The sequence below is a fragment of the Myripristis murdjan genome, chromosome 12 (assembly GCF_902150065.1).
Source record: "Myripristis murdjan chromosome 12, fMyrMur1.1, whole genome shotgun sequence".
NCBI classification, from domain to species: Eukaryota; Metazoa; Chordata; class Actinopteri; order Holocentriformes; family Holocentridae; genus Myripristis; species Myripristis murdjan.
Genome location: NC_043991.1, coordinates 18,293,425 through 18,309,961, shown reverse-complemented (window position 1 = coordinate 18,309,961; position 16,537 = coordinate 18,293,425). Strand labels below are relative to the sequence as shown.

General features: G+C 41.0%; 1 protein-coding gene across 1 annotated transcript in view; it reads left to right on the top strand.

Moving 5' to 3' along the window:
• Positions 1-6,093: 6,093 nt before the first annotated feature.
• The window catches only part of gfra2b (GDNF family receptor alpha 2b), a 97,448-nt gene continuing 87,004 nt past the window's right edge, over positions 6,094-16,537 (top strand). Inside the window, exons 1-2 of the mRNA XM_030064588.1 lie at positions 6,094-6,752; positions 9,537-9,836. Coding sequence (XP_029920448.1) covers positions 6,713-6,752; positions 9,537-9,836 — 340 coding nt within the window. The 5' untranslated portion in view covers positions 6,094-6,712. The remainder of the gene's footprint in view (positions 6,753-9,536; positions 9,837-16,537) is intronic.

Below are 16,537 nucleotides of genomic sequence, written 5' to 3'. Positions count from 1 at the left end.
CATCAACACCAATTATAACCTAAATTAGGCTATTTATTCTTTTCAAGAAAATCATATATTAAATTATGTTAGACCTGCAGGAAATGCAATGAAAAATTCTGAATTTCCTCACCATACATGTCACCAGCACTTTCCAATTTATCTTTATTCACCCTTGAATATGGTGTACTTAGCCCATCTCTGAGTTCCTCGGGGAAGGTAAATTTGTATCAATATTTCATTATTCATCATACACCGTGGCAGCGGTTTTGTTCATATAATCATTTAACCACCACTACATGTGCATGAGAATGCATAAACAATATTGAAATATTTTTTGCTCCTTGAGAAGCTCATATCAAAACATGACACATAAACTGGGGTTTCGTGATGTGTGGTTAGATGCGCCTCCACAGACCAAAGTGATGAAAAGCACACGATCAAGGTGTATGATACTGTTGACCTGGTCACCACAAGCAAGTGGTCACCACAGCAACAACTTTCTGCAACATGCAGTTGAAAAATCGTTTTGAAGGATGCAAAACAGCAAAAAGTGGCACAAAAAGTAGCGTTGCAGTCCCACAGCCTATATTGTTACACAGTGGAAGGGCTAAGAGAGAAAATAGTTCCATCATTTTGGAAGCCAGGGGACTAGAAAGAGAGAACACACACACACACACACACACACACACACACACACACACACACACACACACACACACCAAACACACACACATACAAAAAAACAAAACAAAACAAAACAACAAAAACAAATGTTGTTTCTTGTGCATCCCTCAAAACGATTTTGACTTCGTGTCACTGTTTAAAGTCATGTTGTTTTCTGGTCTGTATCCACTTAAAGACCCTAAAGTAGCTAACAAGCTTAAGTTAGTTCGCATTAGTGCATGCACAAATGTTGCCGTTTCAGTCTAAATGTTGACATGCAAACCATTTTTGCTTCAGAAACATCCACATTTTGATGAATTTGTTAGTTTGCATAAATGTAAAACGTAACATTTCAGTCTGGAAACTGGGTAACTAGGTTAAGATACACTGTAAAAGTTAGGTTTGAAATTACTGCACCACTCCAACACAGACAAACCTGCTCATTCTAACAAGTTAAAAAGTTTTAAGATTTGGAGTGGTGTTTACCAGAATATTAACCTCTGGCCTAAATTACCCCAGAATGAGTGCTCAGTCCTCTAACTACCATTGGTCTGATTCATTTCATTCAACAGCATAGTAATTTTCCCCTCCTAATGCTCAATCATTCTACCACTGATGTATCCTCTGACTTCACCTCATTAATCAGTGTTAATTATTCATCAGACTTAATTGCCTTTTCTAGTGGTTGTGGTAATTGAATTAGAGCCAAGGGACCAAACTAAAAGAGGTCAGCAGCAGTAAGTTCAGGGTTACGCAGCTGTGAAACAGAGACAGAGAAAAGTGAGGTAGCGAGAACAGAAGCAAAGAACAGATGTGAAGTTGAAACGGGAAGTGGGAATTAAAGAGTGGACATGTAGAGGTCATGTGGATGGGAAGATGATGAGAGGGAAAGTGATGACAGAGTAATCCTGGAGCTGTCTAAGAGTTTGCTGTTTGTGCTATAGAACATCAGCGATTTCCCTGCAGACTGCATCTCGTGTGGTTGGACACTTTCTCTATATTTATGCATGTGTTATGAAATGAATACATAGGTTATGAAATTTTTTTGCCCCCTCACATGTTTTGCAAAATGGTTTGTTGCCATGTAGATGTGGGTAAATTGCAGTAAATGGGCCAAACATTCTATTGTATCAATAGTAAACCAGTTTCTTGTACATTCAATCCCTCTTAGGTCCCTCTATGATTCCAGTTTACGGTCAACAACTTGACCACCCTACAGCAAGGGTCTTTTTTTTCTGTACATGTACTTTTTTGTGTTTTTTTAAAATCGGTAATTTATCTTAAGCATGTTTTTGCAGAAGAGCTGTCCTTGTTACATTTTGAGTTGTGTTCATTACAGAGTTTGAATTTTGTGGTCTCTCCATAACTAAGATAAACTGGACCATCGGGACAGTTGGCTTTACTTTCTGCAATAATTTCATAACTTCTACTTTTTCAGGAAAAAACAGAAGACTCCTGCACTCTGTTACCTTACTTGCAAAAAACAAACAAACAAAAAAACAAACATATTTCAGCAAACAGCAATAACATTTCGGTCCTCAGACCCTCATCAGGTAAAAATAGTGGGACAGTTGAAAAGTCAAGCTTACATACAGTATATCGACTCTAATTACTAATTGTAGGCCAATCAGAATATATGAAAACATATTCCCACACCCAGCTGCAGCAGTAATTGTATTAACACCAAATTAGTAACAATAATCACAAATCAAAGGGTTAATGAAGAACAATCTATAAAGGACAACACCAAATAGCTCAGTTTGAAAATAAGCATATGGATGTTATCAAAGTTTCAAAAGTTACAAAAAAGTTATCTAAAAAAAAAAATGACTATAGGAGGACCATCAGTGAAGCTCATCCTGGCCAGAGTTTGGTACCTGAACAATAGAAATAAATAAACAAATAGGAAGATGAGTATTAAGATCTGCAATCACAGAAAAAGTATTTGATCTTTAAGATTAATGAAGATGAAGAAGGGTCATAGAAAAATATAACACTCTAGTTCCTGGACAATACAAACATATATAAAAAAAGAGGACATAAAAATCCCTACCCATCACTACCGTCATAGATTTTTACACCAGTATTTTTAATTTCCCTTCAATAAATATAAATATCAGCAACTGTATATCAATATATTAAGACTCTGTCCACCACAGGCCTATACAATAAACATGCAGTGCCCTATTGACCATGCAGGGCCATTTCTGTGCCAATCAGTGATTCCTTTTAATTATGCCATGAACAGGGGTCTTAATTTCAGGACGATCTATCAGGGGGAAATATGGGGTCATATGAGGAATTCATTTCCCATGAGGAGAATCATATTAGTGGAAGATTTTGTGACAGTTTTGTGACAGGAATGACGCGTCAGTTCAAAGAGTTCTCTTAATTGGTATAACCCCTTCAGGCTAGAGAGTGTAATTTTAGTAATTTTTCAGTAAGATGCCTGTCACCTGAGTTTCATTAAAATTAGGCCAGTAATTAAAACTCTTTCCCTCCCACAGATGAATGAATAGACAGACAGACAGACAGACAGACAGACAGGGAGAGTATACGGAATCAAGACTGATTTTGATGAACCATTGAGAGTGTATTTGGTCCTCTCCATCCAAATGAGCTTTTTTTTTTTTTTTTTTTTTGTGGCTGACGCACAGCCCTGTGTGAGGCATGGGGCCTGGTTAGACTCCTTTGATCTTCACTGGCAAATTTGACATAATGAGGGGGCTGTGTGGTCCCCCTCGTTGTAAGATGCTGGTTGGATGAACACATCTCAAACCGAACAAATCATCCAGTTTATTATGAGCAGGAACGGCCTGCTGGCTCAGGACCTCAGACTCCAATTAAACAATATTCAGTTTAAATAGAGTACATACTAAAGTGTATTTATGACAGTGTTAGACTGATACAGCTGAAGTATCAGCGCGGTAGAAAGGAGACCCTGATAGTTTGTAATTGCCGGCTGATGCCAGGCTAATTGAAGAGCTGCTCCATGAGTGACTGACAGACTGTTTATGCAAACAGACATCACTAGTAAAGTCTGAGATGAACTAGCATGCCAGATGCAGTATAGGTCCAGCTTCCAAAATGCTGTAGGTCAGACTTAATAGAAAGGGACTTTAATTGGACTGCAGCACAAAAAAAAAAAAAAAAAAAAAAAAAAAAAAAAAAAAAAAAAAACATTCTCAAGTCCATAAATAGACACACTTCTTCCAGGCATTGCAGTCACTCTATCATTAAATGGTTATGATGAAATGGGTTATGATGTTGAAATTGTACATGCAAAGCCTTGCCAGTGTAAGCCACATTGTTACATTTGAGCTTCTGAGATCACATTGCATTGTTTATGAGCCCTTAAACAAAGTTGTTGTCTATGGAAAGGGACTGTTGCTGCATGTAGACTATACTTCTCTGGTAGGAAAATGTATGGCTATAAATTGGAAAACACACTGAGATTTATGGAAACTCACCAAGACTGCTGTCATTATACCATAATCTCTTTTAATTTTTAACGTGCCATTTGATGCCCGTGTTGAAGTGTGTCTTGGCAGAAGCTCAGGAAAATTGATTGAATTATGACTAAATTGTCCATGACATCAGGAATAATAAAAGGTGAATTTTCACTTAAACTAGCTCTACCTGAGATTGTTAAGTGTTGGTGCCTAATGGTAAAATATTAAAATTTTTGACAGCATAATTAACCAGTCTGTTAGTTTTTCAAACACCCTAGTTCTACATTTTGAAAGGGTCTTTTAGATATTAACATGTACAGTAAAAAAAAAAAAAAAAAAAAAAAAAAAAAAAAAAAGCAGTGATACAAAGGGAGATTAATGGGACTTTAAGAAGTGTTCAGAAGCCAGCAGGAAGTATGAGTAAGCCTGTCTATTACTGTACTTGAAAACTTTTTGCTGCATTCCAGTTACTCCCCTTTGCTCTCAAACCCTATTAATGATTTTTCACCATTAACTGAGCATGAAAACACAGACTACAAAACAAGCAGATACCATTCAAGTTCACTGGGGTTCTTGTATTTTTCTGTTCATGGACTAGCGGTACACAGGGTCAGTGCCTCGCTGTCCCCTCACAGCAACAGGGTCCAATGTTTGAATCTCAGCCTTGGTCTTTCAACTAGTTCCATTGTCATTTTTATTCCGTGGCCTTTTACCCCCGCGAAACTCTTTTCTGATCTGTTTGTACTGCTTGTATGTACTGGCACCTTATCCACCTCGTTCATTCTGTCTGTGTACTTCATTGTGTTTGTGAAGCACTTTAAAAACAAAAGCAAGTTTTGCACCAAAGTGCTATGTAAATGAAGTAACCTTAAAACTTGAAACTTGTTCCTGTCTGTGTGGAGTTGACATGTTCTCCGTGGGTTTGTGTGGGTTTCCTCCCACAGTCCAAAATTATGCAGGTCAGGTGAAATGAGGACTGACCTCACTGTAGGTGTGAATATGTTTGTCTGTCCATGTTAGCCCTGTGATACACTGCATAAAAAATACTGATAAATCACAAGATTAATGAAGGATTTTCTTAAGCTGTCTTAAAATTATGAACAAAATAACATTGTAGGTTTGTGTTGGGCAGTCTTTGTTAAATGAAGGAAAGCAGTGACACATGTCCTTCTGACCCATGTGCACAGGTGGGCTTCAGTCCCTTGAGACCTTGAATAGGAAAAGCGGGTATGGAAAATTGAAAAGAAAAACGTAAAGCTGTATTATAAGGCTTATATAAGGCTTGAGACTCTAGGCTAACGTGCCCACTCTACTCATATGAAGCCAGGTTTGTAACTAAAACCAGATGTTGTGTTTCTCTCCAGCAGCAGAGATGCTTCCCCTTATAGTGCTGTGGAAATGTCGGGTGTATATTAGCGTGGGAGTGCGCATTTATGTGTATTTATGTATTACAATCGTTTGCTTTGATGCCTGCACCTCAGGTCATGCATATGGAACCTCCAAGGGTGTTGCGTGCCTGCGCGCACGCGTGTCTCTGTGTGTGTCTGTGTGTGTATATATGTGTGCATTTAAAACGTGGTTAAGTTTGATGTGAATTGCACAATATCTGTGGCCAACACGCACCTTCAGTGTGAACGTGTGTGCGCGCATGTGTGTGTGTGTGTGTGTGTGTGTGTGTGTGTGTGTGTGTGTGTGTGCGTGCGTGCGTGCGCGCGCGCGCGCGTGTGTTTGTGTGTTGCACGGGGGCTGGACGAGGTGGTAAAAGAGAGGTTTTCCTCGCGCGCTCTGATAGGACTCTCCGCGTGTTGAAGGAGACACGAGCGGACGCACGAGGCAATTGGAGTGGATTAGAATACGGAGCTGTGTTACTCGCTCGTGCCCCCGGGAGACGCGTGCCATTACGCATCAAGCTGCTTGTCTTTATTATAAATCGGTTTAACTGGCGCACATACGGACATTATTATCATTAATATAAGCGAAGGAAACGGGAAAGGGACAGATGCGCAAGTAACCACGGAAGCGACACGGTCTGGCGTCCTTGGTTTCTAACAGTCTTTGGCAAAACTACATCAGCTACGGTCACGTATCCTATCACCGGGAAATCGGGAAAGTTGGAGTCATGCTGACGGGCGTTTGAGAAGGCGCACGGACACTGTTCGTTTAATTGCAGAATAATTGCCCAGCAGTAATAAAAGTCTCCGTTCCTGTTTATGGACCGAATTCTCCGGATTGTACGTGGATATTCCGCCATGAGCTACACCAAATAATGTGGCCCTTAACGTAAAGGATTCATCAACACTTCTTCCCCGGCGCTGGTTTGAGTGGGGCCACTCACTCCCGTGTGCGCGGGGCTCCCGTTAGGGCTGTCTCCCGGGATATCTGGTGTCTGTGGGTGCACCACCATGTCGGTGGTGGTGATGTTACTCTCTTGGCTTACCGGTTTCCAGCTTTGAGAGAGTGAGAGAGAGATAGCGCGCGCGTGTGTGTGTGTGTGAGAGAGAGAGAGAGAGAGGGAGAGAGAGAGTGGGAGAGAGAGAGGGAGAGGGGTGAACCGGACAGCGGGAATCCATCCGAATTCCGTCTTCAAGACTTGTAGGATTACTGCTCAGCGCGCCATGATCCTGATTAATATCATCAGTTTAATGTTTCTGCTGGGTAAGTAACATACACGCACGCCCGCGCGCGCGCGTAAGGCCAAGAAGTCTGTTTCCTGCCCGTGTGTTTCATTGGTCAAATTAAATGCTTTCTCATGAAATCCCAATTCCCCTCTGGGTTAAATTACAAAAATTATATTTTATATTTTTATATTTTACTTTACTCTACCTTGAAGGCCACTGGCGTGCCCCTCACCTTCCCCTAACTAGGCAAAGGGACATGATTCCAAAATTCAAAACACCTTGAGATGAGCAATGCTCGTTTCTAAAAGGAAAGCTGTTCTCTGTCGATCAAGACGACTGATGTCTGATTAGTAACACACATGCCAGTAAAACGTCAGCGGTAAATGTAAAAGTATAATCCTATATGGCCTCTTGGTTGCAGACTGTCCTGCAGCCAGAGGGTCAGAGATCTGATGCCCACCAAAGCCAATGTGTCAAACCCACATGTACAGTTAGAAAGGTCCTTGGCCAGTACGCTGAACCATTACTCCTTCACTTGCTAGAAGTGTCTCTGTGTAACACTGTCAGCGAAATGTCTAAACTGTAAATCAAGGCGTGTGACTGTGTGTGCTTGTGCATGAAACGGCAGTCCCGTGTTTGTGCAGCGGCGCTGTCCGTGGTGCTGAAATCAGCTGTCGATCCAGAGGGGGCACCTGATTTATCCCTCAGCACTTCCCTGTGGCGGACTGGCTATCTGGGGTACCTGGAGAAATAACAGGGGCTCATTAGCGCCTAACTTTTTTTTTTTTTTTTTTTTTAAGCTACTAATAGTAACGACTTTATTGACTAGGCCCGACATTCCAGATACAGGCGTTGAGAAGCCCGATCATAATGACCTAATATCCGAGAATCATCCGCCATTCTGCTGCTCTAGCGACAGACTATCTGCCCCCCTCCCTCCCCCCAACCTACCAACCCACACTCACACACACACTCACACACACACACACACACACACACACACACACACACACACACACACACACACACACACACACACACACGGCCCCGCTCCTTCTCACTCAGACCGATTAGATGGAGTGGGGAAGTCAGCAGCTATTTTGCACCAGTGTTAATCGCAATTACGAATGTAAACAAAATGTTAACCCTATAACACAGCAAATGCAGGTCCTCTTCTCATCTTTTTGTGTTGACCACTATTATTCATTGGATTAAGAACTCAATCAGTAAAAAAAAAAAAAAAAAAAAAAAAAAAAAGATTGAAAATATGTCTCCATTTCTGACTGCTGCTGTTGTTGTTGTTGTTATTGTTATTGTTGGTGGTGATGACGTTGGTTGGCCTAGCACTTTGTTTATTTTTTGGACCTCAGGCTGGGCTGTAAATATGAATTATGAAGGCATATCATGATGTGGTACTGGTCAGTGGGGAAAACTGTGTGTTCATTTGTATCTTCTGCTTTAAGTAAGTTAAAATATAGTTGGCTTCACAGTCTGGGTCTAATGTGGGTCAGTAAGTTTGTACATTAGTGTACATTTGATGTGATGCAGACAGGTGGTGGTGTTAGGGGCTTGCTGTGTGTGACAATGGTTCGGTTGGTAGCTGTAGAGAGACTGTTATGGCATTTACGTATAGTGGGCCAGTCTGGTTAAAAGTCCAGGGCAGCTTTTTCTTTTTCTTTCTTTCTTTCTTTCTTTTTTTTTTTTTTTTTTTAACCCATTCTATCCTTCCCTGTTACATGTGCACAAGCTCTTCCTGTCAGTGCATGGCTGTAGACAGGTAAACACAAACGTCCGGCAGAGCAGTCTTATCTTGTCTCTCAGACACTCAGTTAATTAGATTTCACCTGCATGGTCATGTTGCTACTGTAATGGCAGCGCTTGAACGCAAAGGTGACTCTTGTTAACAGTGGCTTCACTTGATTTGCATAGAGGCGACAAACAAGAGTGGCTACACTGGACAGTGAAGAGTTAAATTATCCATTGTGCCCACTGGATTGCTCATGACAGCAAGCTAAAACGAGGCTGGGGATAATCATCATTATATGTTTAGAAAAGCAGATAATTCTAGAAAACCTATAGTGAACACACATTCTTTGCTCTTTGGATGTATTAGTTTCAATTTAAAATAAAGTGTGTAGAGACACTGGGAGAGGAAGACAAAATAATTTTCAAAAGTGTAGAGGACATGTCCCTCCTCTCCTTGTGGAAACTACCCAGTCCCCAAAAAGTACACATTAATATTGGAATGCATGATAATATCGGCACGTTATCGGTATCGGCTGATGATAACGGCATCCAAATGAAATGCTGGCATCGGTCCAAAATGAAAATTTATGCCAGTATGACATGCCAATATGTGAAATAGGTCAAATTTGCCCTGGTTGTGGCTGTTGTCAGGATTGTCTTAGGGAGAGCATCATCCAAGCCTGTTTAAGTAGGATGAATCTTACGATTTTGATTGAAAGAAAATGTTATATAAAAATAAATATGGCATGTTTCACATAACCTAAGTTAAAGTAATTTTATTTTTTTCCCCGTACATTTTCCAAAGCATTAAATTTTATGTCTGCATGTGCCAGTGAGCCGTCACAATAAGAGCAGGCATAATAATATGCTAATTCCACTACAGGAGAGACTTGATGTTCTCTGCAGTGAGGTGGAAAAAATATGTGCATTCTGCCAAAAGAGTTTGAAAATATCAACATATCAGATATTTGCAAAAAGAATCGAGTATTGTGCATCCCTAATTAAAATATATATTGGTAAAATATTTTAACAATACCAATCCTAATTCCTGTCTTCCTCCACTCTTGGCCCTCAGATGTGTGTGTCTGTGTGTCGGAGCTGGGCCCTCCTGGATGGCGGGAACCTCTGGACTGCGTTCGAGCCTCTGAACTCTGCAACCAGAACAGCCAGTGCAGCTCACGGTACCGGATCATGCGCCAGTGCCTGTCTGGTGGCGACAAAGAGCGCAGCACCATGCTGGCTTCCAAGGAGTGCCAGGGGGCACTGGAGGTGCTGCAGGACTCTCCGCTCTATGATTGCCGCTGCAAGAGAGGCATGAAGAAAGAGCTGCAGTGTCTGCAGAACTACTGGAGTATTCACATGGGCCTGACGGAGGGTAAGCCTTGAAGATCAGGCCATGTTGAGAGTTAATTAAGACTTTGCTCCCTTTGATTTGTGCTGAATGGTTTGAAGGTGTGTGATGTTGGTGTGCCGATAGATGAAAAGGAACAATTGTTTGGTGTTTCTTGTCAGAGGTTCACATTCACAGAGGTTAAAGAGGGTGCTCTGTGATGATTTGTGTGTGGGTGCTTATTTGAATTTTGTTGAAAGACGGTGCAAGAGACAGAAAGAGGGATAAAGTAGGAGAGAAGGTTACTAAAGTGTGTTTCTGTTGCCTTTACTGTTACTTTTACAACTACTTTTTACTGTTTTTGCTGCCCCTGTGCTGTGGGATTTTAGATATGACAAAAAGGCAGGGGACAGAGGAACAGAGTCTGCAGCACATCAAATGAAACATTCTCTCACTGCAGAGCTGTTGTTTTTGAGTCACCCCAGACACCTGGCTAACAGCTTTGGTTGGTACAGGTCCCACTGCTGGTCCTGCACTGTGTTCTGTGTGTGTCAGCACTGGCGATAAGGCGTGCATACACACACACACACACACACACACACACACACATGGCCTGTTGGCTGGCCTAGTTTGGGTCTCAGCAGCGGCAGAGCTCATTAAGAGCCTCTCTCTTTGTTCTCCACTAAGGACGTCTCTGTAGTGCCAGCAATGCCTGCAAAGCCCCTGCAACACACACACACACACACACACACACATGCATACACATAAGACACACACAAGCACAAGTTTGCCCACACACAGGTCATGCATTTAAGCCACAGATCCATACAACTTGTGTTCAAGTACATGTGCACACACATTCCTCACACACATCTCTACCATTCCCAGCATGATTGGCAGCTCAACAGACTTCAAGGACATGTAGTGTGTGTGTCTGAGTTGTTAGTACAGAGACCAAGAGCAAGAGAGAGAGAGAAAGAGAGAGAGCAATTAGTGAGGAGCTGATTTGTCATAGGGAAGGTGGTTAGAAAGAGGAAAAAAAGATGTCATTAAACATTTGAAATGGTTACTCTGGACATTTTTGGCTCATCACTCCTATAAACAAAAAGGATCCCTTGTGCAGACCCTGCAAAGTTGGTCACAAACTTGATACATTTATATTTTCATTCACTTTTTTTATTTGATTATTGTAAAAGCCTGTTGAGTGCTTTTCATTCATAGTAAGGCATAACATCACAAACATAACACTATGTGCCTATGAGATAGATGTCGGAAACTACAGCTATAGATAAATCGTATGTCATCTGCTAATTTAATTCAATTAAATAATTAACTTGACCAATGGATGAAAAAATAGCTTAAAGATTTCAGATGTTCACACTGGTATAATTAAGTTTATGAAAAGCCTAAACTTTGGTAGACCTGTGCAGGACCTGCCTAAATACCAACTACATTAATTACATTAATTAGTGGCATTATTATTGGAATATATCATGGAAGTGATAGTGGTGGTTGAACTTATGGTGTGAATGATTCTAAAATGAATTACTTACTAAAGTGAATTATATACTTATGATGACTGTTACAAGGTATATACATTCAGTAGCGGTTTTAGGCACGGGCGAAGCGGGCAGCCGCCCGGGGCGGCATATTTTCATGTCACGTGGGGGGGGCGGCATGAGAGCAAAAAAAAAAAAAAAAAAAAAAAAATCATCCTCGCTGCAAAGCAGTTTTCTATTACCGTATTCATCTGAATATAAGACAATATTTTTTCCATTGAAAATGCCCTGAAAAAACGCCCTCGTCTAATATTGGGGGTCTAAGCAAATACACATGTATTGTGCTTGCATATAAACCAGTAGGTGGGCTCGCCTGATGCCGCAATTACCGGCGAATGGCCGCATTGCGCAGTCAATAATCAACCATGTTGTCTGTCTCATTGTCCGTTGTGCTGCTGCAGTCACGTATGAACAAAAGTTGATTTATAATGAGAGGATGGCAGTATGTGTGCGCCGCTCACCTGTCAGATCCGGCAGACCTGACCGGGTGGGCGCGGCATCAAGCCGGTGCCGCGGCCGGCCCGCCTGATGCTGACTGGTGGCTTTTTTTATGCAAACAAGATTTTGTCCATATAAAAAGTATTTTTCCAAAAAAGGTATTTGTGCAGGTGTTGGCGCCCCTGCTCTGGGAGGGGCGCGTCTAGCCGCCAGAGGGGCATCGGTAGCGGCCGTTATCGCTTGGAAGTTCTTGCCGCGTGCGCGCGGCTAGAACAGTAGGGCGCAAGGCAGTAATTTCGCCCAGGGTGGCAACATGGGCAGAACCGCCACTGTATACATTTATAATTTGTAATTTTCAATCACTGTATGTTTGGTTCTGTTTTGACGTGTGTGTGTGTGTGTGTGCATGTGTAAGTTTGTTGACACCGTGTGTTTGTCTCTTTCTACGCCAAGTCTGGGTTCCTACTCTTTTAAGGAAATCGTTCTCCTGATTTTTTCAAAGACACATTCAGTGACTTGGGTACATGTTAGCTGTTGCTAACATCTGGTCATCTGACAATGATTCAAAATGGATTAAGTGGCCAAAATGCTTTTGCAATAATGACATATCAGATCATATGTTGTCGGTGCATTATACAGGATGTTGTTTACTTAAAACAAACATGTTGCAACATGTTAACAATGTGCTAACAGGTTGACAACATGCAGTTTTGCCTCCTTTTGATCTGTTCCACCTTCCATACACATGTGACACTGCAGTACACCAAATTTCACTAAAATTTCCAGTAGATTTGATCAGTTAACCAAATTTCCAAGTGTTTTTTCATACCTGGAAAACCAATCTATGCATTTCCAGGTTTTAAAGGTTTTGGATGCGTGGGAACTGTGCAAGTATGGTCTGCTAGCACTCAGTCTTGACCAGCTCTCTCTTGTAAAAGTGAGCTCTGGTCAAGGTCTCTAGAGACTTTCTGGTTAAAGAAGGGCTGAATAGTAAAGCCCACCCAAACTCTGTCTGCTTCCGTCCATATATTAATTACTTACTAATGAATTTTACCGGCAGGGCACTTATTAAAACAGACTTACATAGTGCCTAACAGATGATTGTGAGTAATACATAAAAACTGTGGGATAAAAAAAAAGAGAGAAAATGAAAAAAAGATTAAGAGTCAAATATTTCAGGGTAAGTGCAATCAATAATTAAAAAAAAAGGATCAGATAATTAAAGCTTTGGTTGAAAACAAAATACCAGAGGTTAAAGAAAAGCAAACCTGAACGAAGTGTTATAAAGGATTGAGCCCTGAGCAGGATGATACACTTGAGCCTGAATGAGGAAGGACCAAAACAGAGGCGCTTGTGGATCTATAAAGGTGGTTAATAATTGTTAACACAATGCATCCCAAATTGCACTGGTGCACTATGACATAGTCATAGTGCACCAGTGGAAGCTTCCTTTTGGAGCTTTTGCAGCAGCTTTCTGGACTAACATGAATTTGCTACTTTCTGCTGGGTGAGACAAGCATACAGGGACTTACAATAGTCAAGGCTGCTTGAAATGACAGAATGAATCATGTTTTTATGTTGATAAAAAGACAGAAACACTCACAATTCCAAGAAGAGTTGAGAACACAACTGCACAACTGTCTTGGCATGTTTGTCCATGAAATGAATGGAACTGATAATGGAGGGAAGTAAATAATAGAATAATTACAATTAAAAAAAGAAAAAGAGAAAGAAAAAGAAAAATGGGAGTGATCAGCACTGTCAAAAGTGCGACAATGCTTAAGGAGAGCTAAAGACGCCTTTTCACACATCAGCTGCTAAATGCAAGTCATTTATTACTTTAAGAAATGTTGTCTCAGTGGTGTTAAGAAGGGAGACCATTAGTGCTCATAAAGGTAACTAATGAGTTTGCCGTGATTTTCTCCAAAAACGTGGGCAGGAATGATAAATTAGAGATCAGTAAAATCTAAGACTTTCTGAAGGAGATTCAGCCTGGACAGTGCCAGCATAGGGATTTATCAAGGTCTGCTAAAACAAAACGTTCTTTGGTAATTTTACAGATTAGTTTTTTTTGTCTAAGGGTGATGTAAACCACTCTTGCATTTTTAACGTACAAATTATAGTATTTTTCTTATCCGGTCTTTTATGTCAAGTTGAACATAGAGTTTAGAGGCTTTCCATTTCTGTTCAGCTTTTCTATTGCCTCTCTTTCATGCATGAATATTCTCAGTTAACCAGGGCAGAAGGGATTTGTTAGCTTTTCAGCTTAAAACGTATAATAGAATCCAGAATGGAAGAACAGGTAAAATTGAAATTATTCACAAGCTCCTCTACATTCAAACATGGCAACATCTCTGCGGCAGAATAGATGGAAGGACCTCAGAGAGTCTGCCTGCTTTAGCCTGTTTAAAAATGCAACATTTACAGGGCTGTCTCGTTGTCTCGTTTACCTGAAAATAATCACTGACCTCTCTTAAAGAAACTGTTATGTGCATTAAATAAATAAACCCAAGGAATGATATACTTAATAACTTTTAAAATGAATATACTTAATAAGACAATAACAAGTGGGTATTTTGCAGCATAAACCTCAATTATTCACCAATTTATAAGCAGCTTACTGGTTATCCTACTCGGTATTCTGAAACCATGCTGCAAGAAGAGAAGGGATTGCATATTTAGTTCCATAATATTGTATATATTCTGATATTCACAGATCAGTATGGCTTTCTTTAATGAAACGCTAAAGCGATACAGTCATTGAGTGGCAAATTAGGTAATGGTATGTGTAGGGTAAATTAGGGTAAATTTTTCTCAGATAATTACTTAACATATAAATAGAGTTGTAACTCGAGGGTAATATTACTCACGGGAGTTGTCTGGGCAATAAACAATTATGTTAATGTCTCCCAGTATCATTTTTTATCCATTATGTTACCATAAAAAAGTGGAGCTCATTAAGGGGTAAAATCTTGATAGATAAAAGCTGTACTAACAAGGGACCTAATAAACAAGGCTAAAATTAAGTATCACTATATACTTCCTTCTGTGAGGTGAAAGGATGGATGAACTTCAAGTCAGACACCTGGCAGCTGGTCTCTCCGTTGACATCCCGGACTCTGTGGCTCTGTTGTTTGAAGCCACAGGGACGGGAAGACTGCGAGGGGACATGGAGCATGTCAGAATGGGAGGCGGGACTGGCAGCAACAACTTGAGTCATAGGCTGAGGATGAAGCATTAAGTTTTCAGTTAGCATCTGAGATCCAACTGGGATGGTGGCCCATTTGTCAATAAAATCCAGGTTGGCAGAAAGGCATCGGGTTTTAAGCCAACAGTTGAGGACAAACAGATGACTGCATGACTCAGACACATGACTGCAGACAGAGAGGGGACTTGAGATGATCTTATAATGAGATGAGGACAGCTTGTTACAGAATAAGCTGAGGTCTTTTCTGAGATGCTCAGTTTTGCATTGTCTAATGTCATTTGTGAATAATAACAGAGGCAGGCTGACTTCTGCTGGTAGAAGGGAAAGTGTGTATGTGTGTAATGTTTGACACTTAAAGGAACATGACAGTGATTCTGCATGTTTAGCTCCATATCTACAAAATGTATGCACATGTTTCTGCAAATCTTTTCCCAAAGCTTTTCCCAAACTCCCATATCATTAGTCTTCACTTTTATCCAGCCATTGGTTTCCATTCATTCCACTACGATATGAAAATGAACTTTCAGAAACTTAAAACTTTCTTCACACCAGTATTCCATCACTGTAATAAAGTCATCCACATTCGGTTTCCTGAAAGCAGCAGCACTGGTTTTGACGACTTGAAATTTAGCGGAGTGAAACGGTATCTCCACCAAAAAATAGTCCCGTTAGCCACAGAGGCAGAACATTGTAAGGTGGACGTTTCAACCAATAATTCATGTTTGAAACTGGAGGGATTTTGATTGTACGTTGTAAAATCTTTGGTACTCCAGCACGATTTGAAAAACGGTTTGCTGCGATGTAAAATGTGACGGAATTGTAGTAAATGGGGCAAACATTCAAAAGCACTTGTACAAAATATGTTAATTTTGAGAAGGGATTGTTATCTGCAGCATGTCCGGTTTGCACACAATATAGCCTCCAGTAAGTATGAGACTGTGAAGCACAGCCATAGACAGAGGTGAAGTAGGTGATGAAGGGGAGGATAACAATGACTGATGATCTGAAGGGATCGAACTGGCTGTGGGTGGAAAGAGTGTAAAGTCAGGAGAATGAGAATTTGAGTATTTCTTGCAATGTTTGCCTCATTGATGCCTCTGGGTGGGGACCACTGCTCCCCGCTTGAGACGCAGAGCCGAGGCGACACCAGGGCTGTGGAGCTGGAGCGGAGTGACACATCTGACAAGCAGGGCGAGCCACCAGCTTCAGTCACGTCCAGCATGGCATTACGTTTCACTGCATTAAAGCTGCACTAGGCAACTTTGCATGTTGGCGGCCTCAAATAGCAACAACAGATTTTTGAAGACGTCAAGACTGAGACGTCATGTAACTTGAGATAAACCTCTGGGCTAATTTACTTTTACTTAGCAGCTTATGGTGAACAGGCTCAGCTATAATTTGTGAGTCCAGTTTTCTCCGGGTGAAGCATTCACATACTGCTGTATTTTGCTCCAAAGTATTGATTCATGATTTCCTGTGCACCAACAAAACTGCCTAGTCCAGCTTTAGGCCATCATGCTCGAAAGCTCGACCTCTCAGCC